We start from the raw sequence: 26,562 nt of genomic DNA, 5'->3' as shown, positions 1-26,562 counted from the left end.
CACTGGCAGCATAGGCGACTGGTTCTCTTAAACACTGGAAGGATCACTATACACATACCAGTTCCACATGCTTTCATTTGGGATGGCAGGTAGTCGTGCTGCCAAAGTGATGTTTCTGCACAGACCTTTACAGCCTAGAAAAGTCTACTTTTTTTCAGCTGGGCCAGTTTCTTCTGTGTACAGCAGCAAAATCCTACAGTACCACCAAAGCTGAAAGTTTAAAAAAGGTGCCCTGAAGTAACACTGAAAGCAGGACAGTAGGTCCTAAATGCCAAGGGATGCTCTTTAATCCAGTGCTTCATATATTAGTTGCAGAAAGAAAGTGGCAAATTTCAGTGCATATCGACTACAGCTTTGTAGTCTATTTTATTCGTAAGTTCCACCATATGGCAACCCCAAAGAAAAGACACACAACAGTGTGAGAAAGCGTAGCCAGCACAGAGGGCATGATTTATAGGCTTTAAACTGCATGAGCTAAACGAATGTCATGGTTGTGGATGTAAGGAACTGTTTCAAGAGAGCCTAAAGCTCACGGCTGTTGCTTGTTTTTTTCACTTTCAGCAACTGGGACTGCTTTCTCATGCTTATTGGATGTCACTTGACTTCTGACCCTCACGCTAACAGCTGGTCTGTAACACATAGTGGATATACATACTCATGCATGCAATAATTAAATCAGTTGGTCACTCAAGCCTCTCCATAGCACACTCTGACACACACACACACATACAGATTCTTAAAACACATTCCTAGAACCGTATTTTGGTTCCTATGATGTGCAGTCTCATATCTCTCTCAAGTAAAAATGTTTGTTAACCCTGACCCTAGGAAATTTCCCGAAAATAACTGATGTCTCGCACACCTACATTGTCCTTGTCACAGTTTATTCAGAGAACAAGAACAGCAATAAGTTTTTATGATGCACTGAAAGGAGTATAACAGTAAATAAGAGGCAACATTGTGACTAAAAACAAACAGACAAACAAACAAACAAAGACATCAAAGTGAACATAACCACTTTTCAAAGTTTCTCTGTAGAGAGACTCTGAACTAGGGTGTAACACAGTGCAACTATCTGCATCTGTGTCTTTTCACTGCTCCAAATAACTTTAGCGCTCTAAATAATCTTAGTGCTCCAAATCTGCCTATCACTATGGAAAACACTGCAAAGAAAAAGGGCTGCTGGAAAAAACAATTTGTAAAAACAATGATGTCTTTCTCAAATCAAATAACTTGTTTATACTTCACCTAATAATATTTGATCAGATTTAATTCAGTTTTTTGGGTTTGTTACGTTCCTGAAGCAACAGAAAAGTTAGTCGGACACGCTATGAGAATCTGTGATGCAGCTTGGACGCAGTGCTGCTGCTGCTCGAAATGGAGTCTTTTAAGCTGCAATTCATTATAGTGCCAGTATGATTTTCAGGGAAGGTTTTCTTTTAATAACAACGAAGAAAGTTTATTTTAGAACTTAAGAACTGGTTTCACAGCTTTCTTAATTTAAAAATAAATAAATAAATAAATAAACATCTTTGTTTTTTTATTCAGCTCTGTATTTGTATCAATTTAGAACACATCTGAATAATGTACTCATGTGAATGCAGGCTCTTTGCTCTCCATTCATTGGTACATAAAAAAAATTGCTCTGCGGAGCACTCTGGTTCCCTTCATTCTCCCTTTCTGGCTCAAAGAAGAAAATATGACTTCTATATTTACGAACATAATGTTCAATCAGCTGTTATATTCTGCACATTTGGTGGAAATAATTAGCATTTAGATTTTTATTAAGGTTATTGTGCTCATTTTGGTGCCTGAGACCCAAGAACTGCGTGTTTCCAGCTTTGATAACTATAACTTGATTACCTGAAAGAGATAATTTGCATGATCTGTCAGATATTGACTTCTCTGGCTAGTTGATAGCAATGCTGTAGAGCTTCGAGAAACTCTGTTTAAGACTTTTAGACCTGCTCAAAACAACTGTTTACATAAATATATTGATTAAAATCCATACAGTAATGAAAGTCTATGTATAGTGATATATTGGTTAGTAAAAAAATACACTAGGGCTATACAGTGGGGCTTTTAAATAATCCAAAAGAATTTAGGAGGACACATAATTCAGTTAGCGGTCTGCAAGCATAGAGCTGTTCGGTTGTTCCAGCCCTGTACAACATGCGTTTCCCACCAGCAATGTCAAAGCCTCTTCACTTGTGTAAGGTTTCAGGCCAAGGCTCAAGACACATGCAGTATAAAGTCTGTGATATTCAGAGCACTGTTGTATGTTAGCCATCCACACATTTACATTAAGGCAAGATTTGACCCTACAGCAAATATATGATTATTTAAACCAGCATGACCTGCATTTGGGCCGTATTTCAGACTTTTATAACAAGATACAGCACATGCTGCATCATCTGTTTTAGGGTCTGCCTAATTATCTTATTTATATGTGAGCAAACATTCAGCAAATGTTTAAAGGCCAACTCATGTCTTGTTATAAGCTGAAACTGCGATTTAGACAAGGGGATAATTTCAAGAATTTCATGCAGGAGGGATTTTATTCTACATTCCCTTTACCAGCTATAAAACTGAAGCGAGCTGTTAGAGGTTTGCTATTGAAGAGTACGCACGCTCTTGTTGTTGTTGTGTCACTCTGAATTATAGCCAGAATGTGTTTTATTAGAACAAAGAACTTTCTCTACGTATAGGGTCATGACCGTGCTGACCTTAGACTGACCTAAGACATTCAGCTTCACTGGAAAATGTATAGGCGCATTTTAAAAAGTGGTGTCACAGTTGTGTATTCCCAAAATATATTCAGTTATGGACTCAACATGATAAGTCGGTATGAATAAACTTCACAGGGTAGAAGTCTGAGCACTCGGATTTAGTAAGACTGCAAATAAACATTGCAGATGTGCATGGTCAGTATGCAGTTAGTGGGAATGTTGTGGGTGACAGTTGTTGCAGATTCACATCTTAAAAAGTCTTCCTTGAAACATAACCTGAGCGATGATTTGGAAAAAATTGTGTGTATATATATATATATATATATATATATATATATATATATATATATATATGTGTGTGTGTGTGTGTGTGTGTGTGTGTGTGTGTGTGTGCGTGTGTGTGTGTGTGTGTGTATAATGAATACATAAGAATACACATAAGTACATTTACATTTGCATTTATTCATTTAGCAGACGGTTTTATCCAAAGCGACATACAGATGAGGAAATATGAGCAAAGCGATATATATCAAGTGGAGAACAATACAAGTAGCGCTACCGTACAAGATATTTTAATTGAGTTCTAGAAAAGCAAAGTGCACAGAGTAGAGGTGTAAGAAATAAGTAATCATTTCAAGGAATTTTCTCATTATTTTGAGATGCTAGCGCATCAGGTCGGCATATTTTTTTATCCATAAGATGTGCATCATTTTGTCTTCATATTGCAGAAATGGCCTTCCACAACTTTAATGCCTGTCCTTTAGTTATGTTAATTTGTGCTCACAATTGCCATTTCCAAAGTGACTTTTAGGGATTGTAAAACGCAATAGTAGTGCAAAATTAATCTATTTGCATTGACACTGCACTGTATTCTTAAAACTTTATGTACGAACACTTTAATGCATTTGAAAGCCACTGTCAAGCCATAGAACCTATTAGTAAATCACGTGTTATCAAGTTCGTTTTTTGTAAAATAAGGGCCGGATTCTAGTACTGAGAACTTTTTTTTTTTCTTCACACAAAACGAATGCAATTTTAAAATCAAACTATATTTACATTTTATTATGATTACATGCCGTAAAGATTGCAAAGTGCGATGACTGCGTGACTCAGAATTCATTGACTGAGATTTATTTGATCGATAGTGGGTTATCTGCTATCTTAAATAGTAGATAGTCTTGCTTTCTGTCTTGGTTTTTGAGTTGCTCGATCCCTGGCTCGGAACTGAGGAAAAAGAAAAAACTGTCTCATATTTACTTCATTGTATTGTGATTGCAATGGTGTTGGCATTCTTCATTGTTGCCTATTTTCTTAGTAAATTTTACAATGAGTCAGAAAGCTAATCAGGCTACTAAATAAAGTGACCAATCAAATGTATTTTTTCTTTTAGTTAACAAATAACCATCAGTATAGCAAACTCTGGAAGTAAACAGTTTTAGTGCTGTGCTAGCCTGGAGATTTTTTTCTTCTTAAACGAACAGAAATATTATAGATGTGGATAGAAAATAAGGATGTAGTTCTGAACCAGGGATTTGATGAAATGTACATTTTCGTGGCTTGGCCCACAGCCTGTGAGATTTTGGATCAGGTTTTGACCCGCTATAATATTTCTTGGCACCAATCTATTAAGGTTTAATTATTGTGGAATGCTTTTGATGTGCAAGATCCCAAACTTGAAACACTTTTAGGTCATTTGTTGCATTGCTGTTTGTAATTTTGGAGTGTTTGTTCATGTTTGAAATGCGTGTATGTGCCTTATATGTATAAAAGCTGCTGTGTGCTTTATAGTTAGAACACACGCCTTTTGATCTCCATACTTTCATGGCATCAGAATTCAGAATCTCTCTTTTGCAGTGTGTGTGTGTGTGTGGCTGTATGTACACCAAATATGACACTGATGTGTTTTGTCTCTGTGTGCTCAAGGGGAAAAAAACAGCAACAGGTCGCATGAAGAATTGAAATGATAATGAGTCATTTTCATACTCAGCGTGTTCATTCACACAAGTAATCGAAGTGATACTGCTGCTGTGAAGGAGGACGATAAACAACTACTGAAACAATTCTGGTTCTCGCTGAAACAAAAAAGAAAGCATCATCCAGTTCAATCACACACATGTATCCTATATATGAAATGTAGTTAACATCCAGTCAATGTTTATTTTGTGTAGTTTGAATGGCTTTTTCCACTCTTCCAAAAGATATGTTTTTTCTCTCTCTCTCTCTCTCTCTCTCTCTCTCTCTCTCTCTCTCTCTCCATTTCTGTCTGTCTTCTAATAGGCCTAAGCAGCAAATACCTTAGAGACCAGCACAGGTTTACAGAGGATGTGGACTGGTCTTACACAGGTGGGTGCTTCAAGAACAAATCCTCTTATTGTCAGTGTGCTTTCTCCACTCAGTGTGTTGTATCTGGACAAAACCCAGCAGTTTTTATAACTATGCCCCCTTCTTCTGGAAATGGAGGGTTGGGGATATAAAGTCTCTGATGGAAACGGATGAAGGAAGGATCAGTGTCATGGCCACTATCTGACAACTGGCCCTCTGCTGAATGAACGTTCTGAATAAGCTCCAGTAACACCTATACATGGCATTTAGAAGAAAGGAATAGCCTTTAGGTAACTGAATGGTATTAGGACACTGCAAGAAAATATCTTGGATATAATCAAATGTACTATTATAAGATCCTAATAGACATAGACCTAGAAATAACTTTGATGAGCGTTTGTAATATTTGGTTTATTGTAATGTTATAATAGGAAATATTAGCAGTATTTGACTATATTCAATATATTTTCATTTGGTAAGATGACATTGTTTGCAATGTAGCAAATTACAGCACGAATGTTGGTACTTGAGGACATATTCTTGTATTGTATTCTTTTGTTTTTTAAATGGCATTAGTAACCTGCTGGTAATGTTAGATGAGAAAATTTCACATTTGCTAATGTTTACTAGGTAGCCATGTAATGAATTTGGAACTAGCATATATAGCTAGTAGCAAAATCTCAGCTAGTACCCTTTACACTGGAAAACATAACATTAGCTGGCTAGTTTCATCTAAATTCGAACTTTTTCAGGAAAAAGTTTGACAAAATCATGTTAAGTTTGGAGATAAGGTTGCCTTGCATTATCTAGCTGCTGAATACCTAGCTAGCTATACTTCTAATTTAATGGTAGTATTTTACATCAAGATTCTCTTAATTAACATTGTCTACTGCATTAGATAATATTAACAAGCCACATTTCACTGTTAAACCATAATGTTACTGTAATGTTACCAAAGTAATAAAGTAAGTTAACATGCGTATTAACTTACATTTTCTAAAATGGAAATTAAATGTATAGGATAATGTTTATTTGATCCATGACTAAAAATTACTAAAAAATGAGCAAAACTTAGATTACTGTATGACATGTTCCTTGTGTTGTAAACTAAATAAGCTCTGGTCTCCAGGTGTAAATATGGATGTTGCTCTTCAGCATCCGTTCTGAATTTGGCTAGAGGAAATCCACAAATATGTTCTTTAAGGTGTTGGTTCGTATTGGTCAGTGTGGCCTTTCAGTAATACAAGCGTTAGGTTGCTTATGTTAGGTTACTTTAGTAAAGGAACAGCTGTGCTGACAACATAATGTGGTGAACAATATTTAAGTGTTTTCTAACAATATTTATTGTGTTGTTATAATCATTTCACCAACTTTGCATTATGCATCAGACTGCTGCTAATTTAGCAGCTGTCTTATCTTCCATTAACATGACTCTCTCTCTCTCTCTCTCTCTCTCTCTCTCTCTCTCTCTCTCTCTCTCTCTCTCATTATTTTCTCCAGTAAGTGTAGGGAAAGCGGGAGCTTGACCAACACATTGTTTATGCACTTAGGCAATTTTATATGGGCTGAAATAGGTGCTTTTGCACTCCCTAATATTGGGCTAGGATCTGTGCCTAGCATTTCATATAGCAGTTGTGTGACAAATGAATAGAAAATAGACAATTAAACAGTAAATGTTTCAAATGTTAAATATAGCTATACACACATTTCCTTCACAAGCTGCACACATCAACAACAAATCATTTCAGCGTGCCTTCTTCATCAAAGTCCCAGTTAAAGCTTTTATTTATGTTATCAGAAAGCTTTTTATACACAGTCAAGTCATGTTTTGTAAATGTTTGCCATATTTCACCACTTAAATATTTTTTTCCATGTTATCCCTGTATCTAACTGATTGCTCCAAAGTTTGTGAAAAATAGATATGACCGTGAATGATTAAAATGTCTCCAAGATCTGTTTTTACAGAGAGATTGTGAGTAACCTGACACTAAATACATTTAGTCGGTTTTCTTGACAGGCTCAGTCGTTTTATGAACCAGACTTTGCTCTCTCATGTTTTCCCTGACAGACACACATGAACAAAGCAAACATAAGCAAGAGTAGGCAGCTCATTAGCTTACATTTCTTCGTCGTTTTGTTTGGCAGCACAGCAGCATGGAGGAGTTGGTGTCTAAAAAATTCAACATCAGTTATAGGGAACTGGTTTGGATTTTACACAGCAGACAATAACAAATGCATTTGAAAAAGGCACTCCTTATTAGAAAACAAGTAATCGCTGGAACAACATCACTGATGGTTTATTGATCATTTCAGTATCTTATACATCTGAGGAAAAACCTGGCATCACTGTAAAATATTGTGCAAATCTAGTCCGGAAATGAACTCACTCATTTTCTATTTAAAATATTTTTGACTTGGCTGACAAAGTTAAAATCATTCATGTTTTACAGTGTTCTTAATTTGAGCATATGTGTGGGGGCCTGGGAAAACCTGTCATTTGTCACTGTGACTGAATTGTGGCCAAAAAGACAAAAAAAAAAATTTTTTTGCCAAAATATTTTTTTTCCTGTGTATAAATATATATACAAATTTTACAATTATACCTTATACAAATTTTGAGACGTCAACATTTAGAAAAAGATAAATACATTTCACAAAATGACCTGGAATGGTTTTTATTTACTTTTCAATTTTACCTTTATTTCCTGCAATTTTCCTGCAAAGATCATGTAAGACCAGTTTAACCACGAGAGTCGACATACAGATGTCTAAAACCTCATACACTCACTCACTCATGCACTCATTCACTCACTCACTCACTCACTCACTCGCTCACTCACTCACTCACTTATTTACTCACTCACTCACTCACACACTTACACACTCACTCATTCACTTATTCACTCACTCACAAATTCACTCACTCACTCACTCACTCACTTATTCACTCACTCACTCACTCACTCACTCCTTCACTCACTCATGCACTCATTCACTCACTCACACGCTCACTCACTCATTCACTCACTCACTCACTCACCCATCTACTCACTCATTCACTTGCTTACTCACTCACTCCTTCACTCCCTCATTCACTCAATCAGTCCTTCACTCAATCACTCACTCACTCACTCATTCATTCACTCACTCACTCACTCCTTCACTCACTCACTCACTCACTCCTTCACTCACTCACTCACTCTTTCACTCACTTTTTCACTCACTCATTTACTTTCACTCATTCACTCATTTCACTCACTGTCTCACACTCATTCAGTTGCTTACTCACTCACGCCTTCACTTACTCATTTACTCAATGGCTTATTCAATCACTCACTCCTTCACTCACTCACTCACTCCTTCACTCGCTCAATCATTCTCATTTACTCACTCACTCACTCATTCACTCCTTCTCATTCACTCTTTGATTCATTCCTTCACTCACTCACTCATTTACTCACTCATTTCATTCACTCATTCATTGACTCACTCACTCATTTCACTCACTCTCTCACACACTCCTTCACACACTTACTCACTCACTCCTTCACTCACTCATTTACTCACTCACTCATTAATTCACTGTTTCACTCATTCACTCCTTTACTCACTCACTCACTCAATCATTCACTCCTTCACTCACACACTCACTCCTTCACTCACTCACTCATTTACTCACTCACTCCTTCACTCACTCATTCATTCATGCCTTCACTCACTGTCATTTCACTCATTCTCTCACTCACTCCTCCACTTACTTACTCACTCACTCCTTTCATTCACTCACACTCACTGATTCACTTACTTACTCACTCACTCCTTCATTCACTCACTCATTCACTCCTTCACTCATTTCACTCACTCTCGCACTCATTCCTTCACTCACTCACTCACTCATTCACTCACTCACCACTTCATTCACTCATTCCCTCACTCACTCACTCACTCATTCACTCACTCATTCACTCACTCACCACTTCATTCACTCATTCCTGCACTCATTCACTGACTCACTCACCCACTCATTTCACACATTCTCTCACTTTCTCACTCACTCATATATGCACTGAGTCATTCAAGTATTCACTCTCTCATTCACTCCTTCACTCACTTACTCCTTCAGTCACTCACTCATTCTCTCACTCATTTCATTGTCACTCACTCATTCACTCACTTACTCACTCACTCATTTACTTACTTACTCACTCATGCCTTAATTCACTCACTCACTCATTTCACTCACTCACTCACTCACTCATACTTACTCATTCCTTCACTCACTCATTTCACTCACTTTCTCATTCACTCCTTCACTCATTCCTTCACTCACTCACTCAATCAATCCTTCACTCACTCATTTCACTAACTTGCTCATTTCATTCACTCATTCACTCACTCATATGGCACCTGCATCGCAGCCAGAATTCAATCTTTAAATGCAATTTGGGAGTAAGCCTGTAGTTTACAGACCTATATATAGTAGAAAATAACACCTTGATTTCTGAGGTTTGACATGCCGTTGGTGTCATATTTATATTTACAAAGCTAACATCTAGAATCAACACGTTACAGTGTATGTAGCCTTGGCTGTGTCATCTCCCTCTTTCAGTATCTCTTATATCCCCTGTTCGGAAAGTGTAACATTGCCTGTGTACCATGCCAATCAATCATGCAGTGCACCATAATGCTAGTAAAGCTTCAGTGGTAAATACAGCTCGTGAAGGAAAAAAGAGAAGGATGGGGATGGTTCTTTGAAATTGCTTAGTAAAATAAGTCAGTATAGTGTCTGACCCTGTTCTAATAGACATGAAAAGACAGCTAAACTTTATCAGCATAAGCACTGCATATGTAAACACCATATGTATTGCTAGTGTTAAGATATCAGCAACCTGGTCATTTAATATACATTGTCTATTTTAAATTTTCCCAGCTTTACTGGAGGCTGAATTCACGTGTTCACTGTGTTAATTGAAATGGCCCAGCAAAAAAATAAAAAGCAGTATCGCTGTTCTGGTACTTTTAAAGGACATTATATATGGGGGGGGGGGGGGGGGGGGGGGATCCCACTCTTAAATTATTAAAAGAGGCCAAGGTATTTGTAGCAGTGAGAAACTCTTCTCCACAGTGCTGTGTAGCTTTTTCATGAGCTGGAAAATCTGTTTTCTGGAGTGGCTTGGAGAGGAGGAGGGAAGGCAACCAGTGTGTATGTGCACTGAACTGTGAATAAATATATTAACATGTGAAAGAGTGGGACCAACACAGGCTTAGTCCCAAGACTCCCAAAGAGCAAAAGAGAGGGCAGAAAGACACATTACTCCACCATACAAAAAAGTCCTTTTTTCTCTTTCACTGACTGCAGGACCTGACACACCTCCTAAGTGATTCAATCCTTTAAAAACACTTAAAAATCAGAAAACTATACCTAGCAGCACAAAGGATGTATTTTTGATTAGTCTCTTCATTTCAGCACAAAGTGTTAATATACAGAGGGGGAAATACGTATTGAACACGTCAACCTTTTTTTCAGTAAATATATTTCTAATGAGGGCACACAGTGGCTTAGTGGTTAGCACGTTCGCCTCATACCTATTCCCACCGTGGCCCTGTGTGTGCGGAGTTTGCATGTTCTCCTTGTGCTGCGGGGTTTCCTCGCGGTACTCCGGTTTCCTTCCCCAGTCCAAAGACATGCATGGTAGGCTGATTGGCGTGTCCGTAGTGTATGAATGGGTGTGTGAGTGTGCTTGTGATTGTGCCCTCCGATGGCCTGGCACCCTGTCCAGGGTGTACCCCGCCTTGTGCCCGATGCTCCCTGGGATAGGCTCCAGGTTCCCCCGCAACGCTGAAGAGGGAGTAAGCGGTAGAAGATGGATGGATGGATGGATATTTCTAATGAGGCTATTCACATGAAATTTTCACCAGACATCAGTATTAACTCAAGAAATCTGCAAATATACAAAAATCCAAACATTAAATTCCATAAATAAAGTTATGTGTAATGAAGTGGAATGGCACAGGAAAAAAGTATTTATTTATTTAATACTTAGTGGAGAAGCCTTTGTATGTAATGACAGCTTCAAGATGCCTCCTGTATGAAGAAAATAATTGGCCAAAGTATTCAGGTGTGATTTTGGCCCATTCTTCTAAACATATCGTCTTTAAATCTTGTTCAGTGGGATTCAAGTCAGGGGATTGACTGGGCCGGAGGATTCAGAAGTTTTGAAATATGTCTGTATCTGATTCTTTCAATATGTTTCGCAACAATAAGGTTGCGAAGGTCTTGGAAGAGCTCTTTGCTTTTATCCATCATGAGATGTTTCTCGTTTGACACCTTGGTAATGAAAAGCCTTTTTATAGACCATTAATTTACTAACCCAGCTGATATTAATCTGCACAGATAGGGGGTATAATTACTTACAGATTTCACCTGGTTCCTTGCCTTACCTTGCCTTGGAGAACTGCTTTTTCTTAGCGTGTTCAAAACTTTTTTCCCGTGTCATTCCACTTTATTACACATAACTTTATGTATGAACTTTAATGTTGTGAATTCTTTATATTTCCACATTTCTTGAGTTAATACTGATGTCTGGTGAAATTTTCATGTGAATAGCCTCATTGGAAATATATTTACTGAAAACAATGTTGACATGTTCAGTACTTATTTCCCCCACTGTATCAGGAGCCTATTCATCCTTATTCAGCAAAGTTACATAAGAGTAGCTATCATACTGATATCCTGTATGTTTAAATTAAACATCATAAGCTTATCTTCCTCTTAATTATTAGAAACATAAATGACATTTATGAAAATAAACAAAATCTGGTCATGTTACCCTTAGGTAAAAATGATGACCTCCACATAATCGTTATAATAAAAATACAAACATAAAAATATCCATGTTTATTTGACAAATTTATCCAAACACACAAAGCTTCACATGCATTTATTACTTAAATTCTTCAAGCTTCAATGCATGCATTCATTGCTCTGAATGACAAATTGGTATCCTGTGATAAGAAGAACATCTGGGTGAGCTGCGTGTCCAGTGTCTTGTGTATGTTTCTAAGCTGCCTCTGCGTGCTAGACTCCTCGAAATGCCTTTGCCATTTGTAACCATAGCAGCAGTGACTGCGGCTGATTATAGCATGTCATTGCTCTGCCGTGTGCCTCTGCAGGGGCCAGATGAGACTCCGCAGCATTATGAGAGCTTCACCTTTCCATCACAGCTTGCAGTACACAGTGCTTTTAATCTCTCAGAATATGCTTGGCCTGGTTAGGGCTTCCACCTGATGCTACCAGTCTTTCTAATAACAGTGACTTCACCCACCCTGCAGGACAGGTTTCTACAATACACCAGTAGGAAAGCAGTAGGCTTCTTAAAATCCATTTAGAGAGGCGCTAATTATGTGTCAGCTGGTGGGGAGATTTAAAGGCGATTAATAATGAAGATGAGGTGAAAATCGAGTCTGTAATCTTGAAGCTGTGCAATTATTCAGCAGTGTGTGTAAGGTGTTAAAGTATGTGGGTGTGTGAGTGGCATATTTATTTTACATGCATAAGCTTGTGAGACCCATTTCCATCTGCCTCTTACAATCTGCATACATGATTCAGCTTGCGGCGCTGTACCGTATCGTTATGGTGATATATTTCCCACTCTGCCGTGCAGTGACAAATAGTATTTTCTCTCCATTCAGCATCTGTAGTAGTGAGGCATGCTATAATATGCTTTAGTATCATAGTATATGTTATATGAAATAAAGAAAAGGCAATTCTAAACATTTCATACATCATTATTTTTTTCCCCAGGTGAAGGGTGAAGATGAAAGACCTTGGGGAGATAGAATACTGTTAGATTTACTCAGCTGGTCAACAAATATTCACTGAAATGTGTCTTCAGAGCAGCAAGTATCATGATCAGTTCAGTGACGCGACCAGTCAATTTCTGCTCTCGGAAGAAAGAATATATTTCAATAAACACATCGAAAGCTCTTACACTATTTCATACATTTATCATACACAATTTTAATAGATTGGACACTGCCACTTACCCAGGACAATGAAATATTCATTCTTACTGCATAAGGTGAAATCTTTTATAAGTTTTGTTTAAGAGTTTCTGTCATCAACTGCTGTTGTTTTCCTTAGCCGACCTGTTCCATGTCTGGTTGTTAGTACACCAGTGATTTCTTTCTTTTTCAGGACATTCCACATTGTTGTGTTGGCTATGCCCAATGCTTGTGCAATGGCTCGGATAGATTTTCCTTCTTTTCTTAGCTTCAAAATGGCTTGCTGACTTTTCTTTGCTCCCTGGTCTTCATGTAGGTTTATACTTTTTTTTACCAACAATTGCAATCTTCACAAGTGAAACCCAGGGATCTGACCAAGAGTAGACATTCAGACCTATTAATTCTTTAAACAATCAATCTTACAGGACACATCTGGGCAGCAGGAAACACCAATCAGTCAGATGTTCCACTATTTTTAATCACTTTAAAAAATGGGTGATTGAAACAAAAGGTGCCATGTTCTAAGTTGTTTAACACATCTGGATGCAAATATGAGGAAATGAAAGCTGAAATTCTGATCTGTCGTCTCATATTTATTTTTGCTCTGAACCCCAAATGTCTTTGATGTATAGTGAAAACATTATATAGAACTGCTGCTCCAATACTTTCAGGAGGGGACTGTAAGCGTATCTAGGTCTAAATGTAAACCTTTTCTAACTTTTCCATATACCAGAGTATTATTTTTTTTAAAGCCTACATGAAGTTTGTGTAATTACTACCTCATATCATACATTTAGCACAGAGAGAAGAGCATTTGAAGAGAAGAGCAAAATCAAACTTATTTTCAGTGTATCATGTAATATGACTGATATGTTGTGGTTGAATCGAGTCCTATTGCAAACAGAATTTTGCTTTGTCCAAAATAATTTTCCATGCATCACTTCCAGGCTCATTTTCCAAAATTTGTCAGTGGCCACCTGTATTCACTACAGAGGGGTGTATTTTGTGCTGACACTGGTAAACTCAGTTTGAATTGCATTTAACACTGTTCTATAGATTGCTATTTGGCAAATCTTCTAGCTACACATTTTTTATCTTAAAAAGGGAAATATCTTGTCATACTGAATCTGAGACAGCTATTCCACATAGCTGGAGTTACTGATTCAGCTAGCTGTTTCATTATAAATTGACCTTGAATTTAACTCTATGGACAAAATTTTCTCATTTATCCTAATTCAGTTCAGTGCCAAATTTAACTTTCATTTAAAATCCATACCTAATGACTTAAGTGCTTAAACTCTTGTGGCTAAAAAAAAAAAGTGGACAAGAAACAGAGCTAAAACAAGTTAAAACAAAATAAAAACAGAAATATTATAATCTCTGCAGGAACTTTGAACCAACAGCACTGGGTAAAGAAGTACCGCTCCTGCAACGGAGCCAGGCAGTCACCCATCAACATTGAGGAAAGCTTTACCCAGGTTCAAGTGCAGTACCAGGATTTGCAGCTAGAGAACTGGGACCAGCTCATGACTGATTCTACTATCACCAACGATGGAAAAACAGGTTGGCTTACTGTTTCTTGGCTCAGAGGCATGCTAGATAAAGAAAACAACATACTAATTTGTTTTTGTTTTTCATTTAATCTAAATTAAGTGATGAATGTAAGAAGGAAGTCATGCGCTTCATGCTGGTGAAAATTTAATTCAATTAAACTCTTATTAATCCCTCCAAAAACAATGAATTTTTATTTTATACAAATGCATGTATATCCTAATACATTTTCCTGAGATAAATACACCTGTCTCTGCTAGCAGAATAATTAATTATCGTTTAGAATGCTATCTGCTGAAATGGGAATCATTCTTTGGTGCACTTATTAGTTGAAACAACATGTCTTTTCTCACAGGTCTATATAGGTACAGAATTATCTGTAGAGGAACTGAATGGCTCTTTTTTTGCATGTTCTCAAGCATAAAATGAATCCTTTGTGGAAGTGAGTGCAGTAATTCTTTGTAAAGTTCATTGTTAATTATTACATTTTGTGTGTATGTTCCTGCACGTACATTTCTCAGTGGTTATCAGTGTGAATGGACAGTACTACGTCAGTGGAGGAGGACTCAGGTCACGGTTCAAAGTAGCCAGGATCACGTTCCACTGGGGCCGCTGCAATGCCTCATCAGATGGTTCAGAACACAGCTTTAATGGCTACAAGTTTCCTCTAGAGGTAAAAGCTACTTTGACACATCTTAACACACACGTCTAACACAGATTCAGAGCTTCCCAGGTGTATTGTAGGATCAAGAGACCGAGATGAGGATTAATGCTGCATTCCATTGTACTCGGAACCTCAGAAAATCCAACCTCCGACACAGAAAAGTGCAGTAGAAAGCCTATTCAAATTTGAATTCCAAGTCAGGAACTCGTGCAACATCCACCTAGCTGTTAAATATCTGGCGTAAACACAACTGGCGTCACAGCAGCGTGGCGGTGCACAGCCAACAGCAACAGAATTCCCTTTGCATCTTTTTCTACTTGATAAAACTTGATTTTACATAATATGTAGCTTTTGTGTTGAGAACAGTTGTCCAACTGCTTGGCAAGTTTAGATCTGTAACATGATTCTGTTGACTTAAGTTCAATTTTAAAATAATTAATGTAGATCCTCTTCATATGTTTATAAAACTCAGAGACTAGCCATACAAACATGACTTTTGCATCAATTGCAATGTGTTTGGATTAGAACTCAAAACTGACTTAGAACTGAGTTTTGAGTACAGTGGATTACAGCATCAGCCTTATCTGCTGTTCACGATCTAGCACAATATACACTGATCAGCCATAACATTAAAACCACCTACCTAATATTATGTACTGTACCTTATGCTGCCAAAACAGCTCGGACCCGTCGAGGCATGGAGACCTCTGAAGGTGTGCTGTGGTACAACATCTGGCAAAAATGATGGAATCACCACATTTACAGGATGCTTACTTGGGTTTTTTTTACTTCGTAGCAAATAAACAAATCACAGATATGACAGAAAACAATTTTTGTTTAATAGCTTATCATTCTGGCTTCGTGAACCATACCTCTATCAAATAAAATGTAATTGTTTAAATGAATGGCATAGTTTTTTCCAGATCAAGTAGAGGAAAAAATTATGGAATCATCAACAAAAAAATCGCAATTAGTACTTTGTTGCTCCTCCTCAGGCTGGCCGAGTATTCATGCAAACACAGTCGGTTATGTCTTAAGTCTGTGTAAACAGTTGGGGAAAAAATTGGAGGTGTGTCAATATATTAGATCTGCGCATTAGGTCTTAAAGTGACAGCAGTGTAATAAACCTGCTGCTCTCTGGGTCATTAATGTTCATCAAACAACAAAAGACAAAGAGAAAATCACACACACACTCATTTGACTGAATAACTTCAGTAAATTTTATAAGAATCACTGTATATGTCACACAGTGAAGTCTATTTCATTTTATATTTAATTGCTTTATTCAGTTTCCATAGTATTTCTTACTTGAACGCTACTGATAGACCTGAGAAATTATCATGTTATCGTGAAATAAGATTGTAGTCGTATCGCCCACCCCTAAACATTAGCATTTGGTGGCTCCAGTCTTGAATTTTATGTAAAATGTGCAATGCACTTCTTGTAGTAAATATCATAAACCCTGCTGATGGGGATTTTTAACATTTATTTTAGGAACTAAAATGAAATAAAATTACAAGAACAGAGCCGTGTTCAGAAATGAGTTTGTTGACATTCATAGAGAGATTAAAAGCAGTAATAAATCATGAAGCTTGTTACGACATGCTGCTAAATGTAACTCTACTCTGTACTCTCTCGGCCTATATAACTGTGGGGGAGACGCATTAAATTGCTGAAATGTCATCTCGAACTGGAGGACACAATATGGTGTGATACAATAACAGCTTCATTTGTATTTTCATACACTTGTAATATAATAAAAGTTCTACATATACATATACATTTTATTTTTTTCTTTGTAATCATTTTTCGATAGGAAACTAGTTGAGGTGCTGATGACATGAAATAAAAACATTAAATGGAAATGGCAAGATGTAATAGTGGTATTTTATGTTACATTTATGTTGCCATTGGTTAGTGAAGGTTAAAATATTAATTTAACAGCTCAGTGTTGAGTTTACAATTGCAATTTCAAATCTTTTTTTTCAATTTAATTACTTTCTGGACTCGGCCGGACTCGACTCGGACTCAGACTTAAGTCCAACTCGGCCCCTTTTGGATAACCAACCAGACTCGATTGGTTAAGTACTTGGTATTGACTCGAACTCGACAAAGGTGGACTCGGACACAACACTGCTTTGAACTAATTGTCATGTTGCTCAAACCATTACTGAACAATGTTTGCAGTGTGATGACTTGCAGCCAGAAGCTCTGTGCAAGTTTGAAATGCTGGTTGATGCTTTTTATATATATGGCTCTAATAATGCTTACATGCTGTCACTCACAGATGCAGATTTACTGTTATGAGGAAAATGAGTTTGAATCTATAGATGATGCTCTGAGGAGTAATGGCAGAATCACTGCATTGGCCGTACTTTTTGAGGTGAGTCAGTGCTTCTCAGTTCAACAGTACTTTTTTTTTTTCTTTTTCCCTTGGTACTCAGAAATGTACATGGTTTCACAGGAGAGTGTTGACGATAATGAGAACTATGCTGCCTTAATCGATGGGGTCAACGCTGTCAGTCGTTATGGTATGTGTTTTTTTGTTTGTTTGTTTGTTTGTTTTTTTAAATTTGGTTCTTTTGAATGCAGTTCAAAATTGTTTGCATAGATTATTGGCAGGCCGTGGGCAAAAGTAGTGAAGAGAAACGCACTGTGATTGTGATTTGTTCAATCTTTAACATTACAAGAGAGAAGAATGAAAAAGTTTTCAAATGAAAAAGTTAATAAAAGTTTGCCAAATGTATGAGCCTCATTGTATTGAAATATCAAATACATTCTTCAGCTCCACATTTTAAAATGGTGCAGAAAAAAACAGAACAGTTTTATAGATCATTCATCTGGCTCTAGATACAGCTATTTTATGACAATGTCCTATTTTCAAATAGCCTACATTTGTAGGCAAACGTGCTTACCGTATTAAATTTGTTTTAAAATTTAACGCGTAAGCACGTTTGCCTCACACGTCTGGGGTTGGGGGTTCAATTCCTGCCTCTGCCCTGTGTGCAGAGTTTGCATGTTCTCCCCTTGCCTCAGGGGTTTACTCCGGATACTCCAGTTTCCTCCCCCAGCCCAAAGACATGCGTAAGGGATGTCATGAAAAGGGACTGATTTTATATGAATAAATTGTAAAACATTCAACTGTGACTGCTAAATTCAACTTTTGCTATAACTTATAACTAATGAGCTATATAAGCTAATAATAAGCTAATAAGTTATATAACTAATAAGTTATAAATGTGCTTTGGCACATTTTGCTATAATCTTTGTGATATATGTTGTGTGTCTTTTAATTTTTAAACCACTTATAGTTTATCTAGTTGTTAACAGTTACCATTGATTAAACATGTACTTCAATTTTAACATAGAATGCAGTAGGAGTTTTATGGCATATGATTACATGTTTTTCTTTCTATTTGATATGAAGGTAAAAGTAGTATGCTTGAGGCCTTTCCTCTGCTTGGTCTACTGCCTGAGTCAACAGCAAAATATTTCATCTACAATGGCTCCCTCACCACGCCACCCTGCACAGAGACAGTGAAGTGGATTGTGTTCAGAGACACAGTGCCAATTTCTGAAACGCAGGTCAGAGCTTCTCTGTCCTCTTTTATGTTCAGTTCTAATTTACACTTACTCTCACTTACATACACACAAACTTTCTTACAGCATGTGGATTTTTTTTTTTGTATTTTCTTATATTTTGCATCTTGATCACAATCGTATCTATGAAGGGAATAACACAAAATGGACCTGGCTAATTATTTGTATGCTTTTTGTTCATTCATTCATTCACTTATTCAACTGCACAGTACTGCACAGTACTCAAAGATGAACCAGGGCTCCATGTAGCTGTGATGCAGCAATGCTAACCACTGTCACACCTTTTTACACCCCATCTTATCCTTACTGAAACCTTATTGAAAACCTTATTTAAAACCTTATTGAAAACCTTATTGAAATTATGTCTTTCCTTATGGAAGCTAACAAAATTACTCTAAAATGCTAAAATATTAACTGTGGTAATGTGTGAAGTCTCATAAATACACCTAACAATGTATCCGTACTCTACCAGGTACAGTGAAATAAAACAAGACGTATGCTGTAGACACGTTTTAGGTTGCTACTGTGTGTGAATACATTATTTTATTAAAAAAAGACTTAATATCTGCTATTTCAAGCCAGCTCTGGAACAAATTAAGATCAATGTTGTTGATGCTTGTTCTAATAGGAACCCTTCTTAGAGCCAGACATACTTTGACATAATGAACCATAATCCTGTCTTCTATAGGGGCCACATGCCCGAGAGGGCCAGCGTTAACCTTATAGAACCAGGAGAAGTAGCACAAAAACTGGGAAGCAGCGGCATGTGGCTCTATGTAATGCCCATGAGGAGAAGAAGCTCCTCATGGGAGTGGCATTTGATGGCAGGGGTTGTGCATCCAGCCTTTCTATGGGCCATGATGATGACGGAAACTACTCAGTGGTCTAGTCTCTACTTAGACAAGGGAGCCCATCATGCAGGGTCTAACTCTATCCCTAAGCCTTCATGCAATACTGCAAGGTCAATCTTATTTTTGTGTGTGATTTTTTACATGGGGCAAAGCAAGCTTATCTCCAGAGTATGCAGTTCTCCCCCATTCAGACCCATGTTTCAGTTTGGCATCTTGCATAGGCTCATAAGGAGGGGTCTTATGCACCTTCACCAAAAATGGGATATCCTACAACAGACTCTTAGGGAAGCATGGCGGATGGAGGCACCATTCCATGTAGTTGTAACAAAACTTATTAGCCTCCAGAGAGATTTCATCCTTGGTGTTGTTGTACACTGAGAAGGAAGTCACATATGTCTTTACTGTATTTGGTGACTTGTTATTATCTTTTGCAGTCCCTGGAGAGAAGTTTTTAGGGAATCAAGCAGTGTGCTGGATCTAGTTTATGGAGTGCACACCATTCACCAAACAGCTTCCATCTAAAATATAAAAAACCTATGTACTAGGGGCTCTTGCATTCAGGAATGTTTCCAAGACTGATGGGCTATAGTCCTTAGTTGTTGAGTCAAAGAGAGAAGCCACAGGCACAGATGACTTGGCTGAGTGTGCCAAATCTCTCCTTACTTTTAGGACAGTAGATCTGCTCAGGGAAGAAGCTGCCAGTGTGTTTCAACCACCAGCTAAAGCAGTATTAGGACCAAGGGTTTTCCAGCCATCTCATGGTCATGAGCAGGACTGGGCCTGTTGCTGAATTCTGCACATTGTGGGAAGAATAAGAGGAAAAGTATAAAATAGATGGGGAGACTAGTCATGGCCCAGTGCATCCTGTTTCTACAGACCACCCTTGTACATCTCCAGCATATGAGATGTGCTCAGTGAGACTAACCATGGGGAGGCTTACCTGAGGACATTCTGTGCAAGGTGGAGAGACTGTCTGTAGTGAATATCTCGCAACTGGACCTCTTTCTCTAGAGGCAGTGAGAGTCTTCTCTACAGTCTCTAGTGGCCCTTCTTTCAGAAACAAGAGCCAGTTTTCCAGCAAACCCAAAAGGATTAGAGCTGTGACTACGCTTATCAATTATAGAATCCCTAACTGGAGTGACAGGGTGTCTAGCATTCTCAATGACTATAACATCTCAAAAAATTTAACTGGAATGCCTGTTCATGGACGGCAAACCATAAAAAGCATCTGTGTTCCAGGGTTATAGGGACATGAAAATAGGCATTTCACAGATACACAGATGTAAGGGAGTCTTTAGGCTCCAGTTCAGCCCCCTCAAATCTAGAATTAGACAGAAAACACTGTCCTTCTTCTGAACGAAGAAGTATTTTCACTATAACCCTTGTTTAAACTGTGGAGTATACCTTCTCTTTAGTGGTGCTGTTTAGAGCCCTTCCCACAACGGAGGTCACCTGTTATGGGCCTGAGGGTGTGACTCTCCCTGCTGTTGCCTGACCTAAAGTATGGACAGTATGTTTTGGTCATTCTCCTGTCTAGTGCTTCATTGGAAGCAGGCCCAAAGAGCGACCCTAGTATTTTTCAGGGTTAATTAGAGTATGTCCTGCAATACAAATTTTGCTAACCATACTTGGTGCAAAATGCAAACTTGGTTGGTGGAAAGTCGATTCATATCCTTGCCTATGTATCCTACTAATGGGGTTAATCCTAACGGGGTTTCAACCAGCTCTCCTACAGCGAGATCAACTTCTACAGATTGTTTGAGTGAGTGTTTCCATGTGGCTAATGTATTTTCAGTGCATGCCAAACACAAAGTAACATCATAAGTTCCCAATAGAATGTCATCTATAAGTCTGCTTTTTTTTTTCTGGACATTGTGCTTCATCTGGTGAGACAATCAGCATCCCAATAAAGGCATCAAGTAGTCCTGTGGCTCAGCCCAACCTGGTCATGAGCAATCGTATTTGCTAAAATGTACACCACAGAGGTTGGGTGTTGTTGAGCTGTCTGTACAAATTCTCCATTGAACGCTTGCATTGTAGCACTGTGAAGGCTGTTGTGATTGCCGCTGTGCCTTTGGTGCTGTGGTTTGTGTAGCACTATTTGTTCCCATTTAAGCTGTCCCATTTTTAAGAGTGGCTTCCACAAATAGTTTAGAGCCTGAGAGCTGGCAGAGGCAGACCTGGACTCATGTTTGGACATTGCTGAGACTAGAGTTGAACATGGTGGTTCAAGTGCTAGATCATTATCAGCCTGAAAGAATCTCTGGATATGGATGTTGCTGAAAATCTTTTTTTCTCTACTTTTTATTATGCTTATCAGTTCTCGCCAAATGTGGGCACATGCGATTAGTTTGCTGTACGCCATATGGTGCACGTGTGGTCCGACATGTAGGACGTGAGAAGAACAAAGGCTGCATACTGTGTGATAAGTACAAATACTGCAGTACAAATATTGTGTGATATGCCACTTTGCGACTTTGTTGGAAAGACTTGGCATGCGTGTGTATGCTCACAAGAAGGATGTGATCCCCAGGATGGTGAAAACCTGTTAAAAGGAAAACCTGTTAATTAAGACTTTTAGGTTTCATTTGGGAACATTATCAAAGCATTAACAGACTTTGTCTGTGTAAGAGTAATATTGGACCCTGCAGTAAAATTTTAACCCTTAGAGTTACAGGTTGTTGTTTTTTTCTTTTCTTTTTTTTTTCTTTTTTACAAGCATTCTCATAATTAAAGGTTTGAATCTTGCTTCTTAAATGCACAAGTATTTATATGTGTGATTGACACTTATGAAATATGCGCCTGATTTGCTTCTGTCACTGTACTGTATGTGTTCCTGTGTATGTGTGTATATAGTTAGAGGTGTTCTGTGAGGTGATGACAATGCAGCAGGCTGGATACGTGATGCTGACAGATTACCTGCAGAACAACTACAGGGAGCAACAGCAGCAGTTTCTGGGACAGGTTTTCTCATCTTACACTGGCACAGAAGACATCCTTGCTCCTAGTGCGTATAACACACAAACATGCCATTGACGTTTACCTGACATGGCCATGTGCTCTAATTCAGTAGCTCAGTCCCTGGGGTCACTCTAGTGTTTGTCTCCTTTTTCCTGTCTCAAACTCTGATGATGGCCTTCTCTTAAAAAAAAAAAAACAATTCACTGGCAGTGAGTTAGGCGTTGCTAAGTAACATCTTTTCCCCTCAGACTGGCCCTTCCTTTGTTCCTTTTTTTCATGTAGACTTGCACTGAGCGGAAAAGTTTTTTTAGTATGTATGCTGCTTTTCTGGTCCATCTCTCCTTTTGAGTCTCCTAAAATACCGTAAAAGACATTCCAAAATGTGTTTCATTATATATTCGGCTTCTACTTGCTTCCCCATGTTAAGTTGCTCACAATAAGCGCTTTTGTCCTCCACATTTCGACCTTCATGCTTTCAAAATCTCACACTTAGACTTCTGCAACAGTCTCACACAAACACACACACACACACACACACACACACACACACACACACACACACACACACACACACACACACACACACACTACTATAACCATTTAAAAATAACACTAGCTGCTCTTCCAACATTTCATAGAAGCTTCTAACACTTCGTTTTATATATCCTCACGTTCTGGTTTACAGATTTTTCCTAAAAAAAGAGTGTCCTCTCTGTGGGGGTGGAGGGATCCCGATTATTCAGTGCTAGAGGGCCTCAGACTTTGGAACACTGGTCCAAAATCTCTCCCTGACTGTTCATTGTCCTTTCATAAAACCCTCTTTCAAACACAGTCATACTTTCCTCTCTTCATTTCCCCCTCGCTTCTTCTTAGTGTTCTTTTTTATTGTAAAGATTCCATGGCTGTGAGAACGGCACTATATGAATGACAGAAATCATTATTATAGATGATTCTGACCAAACTTTCTTGTGCTCAGTGTGCAGTTCAGAGCCAGAAAATGTTCAGGCAGATCCCCAGAACTACACCAGCATAATGGTGACGTGGGAAAGGCCGCGTGCTGTCTATGAGACCAGCATTGAGAGATATTCTGTCACCTACCAGAGTCTACAGGGCAAAAATGCTCAGAAACGACAGTACCTGACAGATGGGGATCAAGATGTGGTAAGTTGTGTGTAAATTTTTAATTATAATTAAATTTGGATCAGACATTAATGATGGTAAATCTTGATGAATGAATTACACGTCTTGTGGTGGTATAAAGATTACTATAATAAAAGAAAACAAAAAATATCAATAAAAACTACAAATAATATTTTAAATTAAAGCAAATATAAAAAATAAATATTTTACTTAAAGATTAACTGAAACTAAAAAGAAAAATAAAATATATAAATGTATTGCGGAAAATACTATTTAAATTTTCAGCAAATGTTATTTCTTGTTTATTGAGAATAATTCTGGGTCACTAGTGGGATGAATTAGATTTGCACTGATGTTTTGTTCTTGTGTTACAGGGTGCCATTATCCACAACTTGCTGGCCAATAACAGCTATGTTGTCCAGGTGGTGGCGCTGTGCACCAATGGCATGACTGGACGCATGAGTGACCAAGTTATAGTAGACATGCCTCTGGAAGACCCTGGTAACCCACCCTGCGCTCCAATTTATACTCCACTCCAAATAAACAGTAAAAGTATTCAAATCAGTATTTTTTTTTTTAATGCCATAATAAAAATGGGAATCTTTTTTAACACTTATTCTCCAGAAAATGATCCTGATCCTTCTGTTGAATCAACACAATTAGAAGAATTTACTGAGGTAGGATTACTTTGTTTTGAAAACTATGGACATCTATGATTGCAAAAATGCACCAAATACATGTGCTTTGTTCTTTGCATGAGTAATAAATGAGACAGATTTTTATCATTTTTATTTTAGGAGACCTCCCAGCCTTCTTTATCTACGGGTAGGACAAGCAGCAAACCCAGGGTATTGCCTGGTAGTACCTCTTCCTCCAAGAGCTCCATATACATCACCACCTCCACCAATCACCCAGGATTCCTGTTTCCAGCTATCAAGGCAACTACATCATCTGAGCAACAGTGGATCACTGTGGAATCTCAATCCTTTTCACCTGACCAAGCAAGAAGCCATGACAAGCAACTTAGCAGCCACATTTTGCCGGAGGACGAAGACACCATGCTGGTAACTGATGTTCACTACGAGGGCTTGAAATCTAGGACAGCAGTGTCCGGACTAATTGACGAGCAGCTCAGTCTGCCTACTCTCCTCACCAGAGGTGTTCAGGATCAGGGCAAGGGCCAAGTGTGGATGACCAAGCCTAACATCACTTCAGTGACCTCAGCTCCCAATGCCGAGAGCAGAACTATATACGTCACCAGTAACACTTTGTCTGTCTCAGTGAAGAATGCTAATGAACCCACTCAGCCATTGTTTAATGGTAAGTCCGAGAATCTTACTAATCAAAACACCAACCATGGAAGATTAAACAAACAAAAGCACAGAATACAGTGGTTCAGGCTGGTACTTCTGAATGTTCCAAAAAGGGCACACCATAAGAAGTATGAAATGTAAAAAAAAAAATAATAATAATCAAATCACTCGAAATACAAACAGATATGGTACATTGGTACAATAATAAAAATTGTCTATGTCAGACAAATTGTCCAAGAGTCAAAGACTACACATTTCTCCTCCACGCTCCCTAAGTCCTTCTCAAAAGAGGATTTGAATCCTCTGTTTTCTAAACCCAGTGGATTAGGTAATCTGCTATCTTCCTGGAGCAGTTAGAATGGAAAATGGACAATGAGCAAATTAATTCTGCTCCCAAAGTCATGTCTAGATATCCGTTTATGAATGTGCAAGCTAGTGAAAGAGCTGAGGGTGAAAGCAGTAGGGATATGGACTTTTACCCTGAGAGGAAAGCAGGCTGAGGGAGGAACTACAGATCCTGTGAGTGCAGAGTTTTATTGTGGAGGAAAGGTGTGTCTGGGAGATTTCTTATGAACCCTTATATATCCACATACCTGTGAATTCTTGACCCATCAAACACAGAGCCAAATGCAGGCGAAACTTTTGTGAATTCCCTTGTGCCTTGTGAAAGATGTGAGACTTCATCCAAATCTTTTAGAAACCAACAACTCAGACCATTCTCTAGACTTCACATATACAAATATAACTACAATTGCAGAATCAATGGATTATTAAAATTGCATTTAGTTGTTTATTTTGTCCTGCCCTGAATAAGCTATTTCACATAACAGATGTTAAGGTATAGTCCACAAGACACAATAATAACTGAATTTACACAAATGAACCGGTTTTACACACGCTTGATTATTAATACTGTGTGTTGTTACCTGGATGATCAACGACTGTGTTTATATTTTGTGATAGTTCTTCACGAGTCCCTTGTTTGTCCTGAGCAGTTAAACTGCCCACTGTTCTTCGGAAAAATTTCCCAGGTCCTGCACATTCTTTGCTTTTCCAGCATCTTCTGCATATTTGACTCCTTTCCAACAGCGACAATATGATGTTGAGATCCATCTATGATCCATCTAACTCACCATATACAGTACTGTATAATCCATATAGATATGTCTTCATAGATTCACCATATTCAGTAATCTATACAGATATATCTTTATTAATCCCAGGTGGAAAATTCCATTATCTCTGGAAGAACAACCAGAGCTAACAATCCAGCTAATTCCTTCACATGGCACTATTATTAGGCTCACAGTATACAAGGAACACTTTTACACATCTAAACTGTTCAGAGAATGGAACGAGAAAAAGCAATCAACAGTGAGAAAACCCAGCTACAGATGACTAGTCACCAAGTGGCTTAAATGCTATGC

At 38.1% G+C, this 26,562-nt stretch overlaps 1 protein-coding gene across 1 annotated transcript in view; it reads left to right on the top strand.

Annotated features, from left to right (window-relative positions):
* The window catches only part of ptprz1b (protein tyrosine phosphatase receptor type Z1b), a 47,687-nt gene that overhangs the window by 4,677 nt on the left and 16,448 nt on the right, over positions 1-26,562 (top strand). Inside the window, exons 2-12 of the mRNA XM_047162163.2 lie at positions 5,007-5,072; positions 14,442-14,618; positions 15,128-15,279; positions 17,558-17,653; positions 17,735-17,801; positions 18,698-18,855; positions 22,578-22,728; positions 23,659-23,843; positions 24,197-24,323; positions 24,447-24,499; positions 24,620-25,142. Coding sequence (XP_047018119.1) covers positions 5,007-5,072; positions 14,442-14,618; positions 15,128-15,279; positions 17,558-17,653; positions 17,735-17,801; positions 18,698-18,855; positions 22,578-22,728; positions 23,659-23,843; positions 24,197-24,323; positions 24,447-24,499; positions 24,620-25,142 — 1,755 coding nt within the window. The remainder of the gene's footprint in view (positions 1-5,006; positions 5,073-14,441; positions 14,619-15,127; positions 15,280-17,557; positions 17,654-17,734; positions 17,802-18,697; positions 18,856-22,577; positions 22,729-23,658; positions 23,844-24,196; positions 24,324-24,446; positions 24,500-24,619; positions 25,143-26,562) is intronic.

Source organism: Ictalurus punctatus, chromosome 19 (assembly GCF_001660625.3).
Source record: "Ictalurus punctatus breed USDA103 chromosome 19, Coco_2.0, whole genome shotgun sequence".
In the NCBI taxonomy this organism is placed as follows: Eukaryota; Metazoa; Chordata; class Actinopteri; order Siluriformes; family Ictaluridae; genus Ictalurus; species Ictalurus punctatus.
The sequence above is the reverse complement of the archived record's forward strand: the minus strand, read 5'-3'. Positions and strand labels throughout refer to the sequence as shown.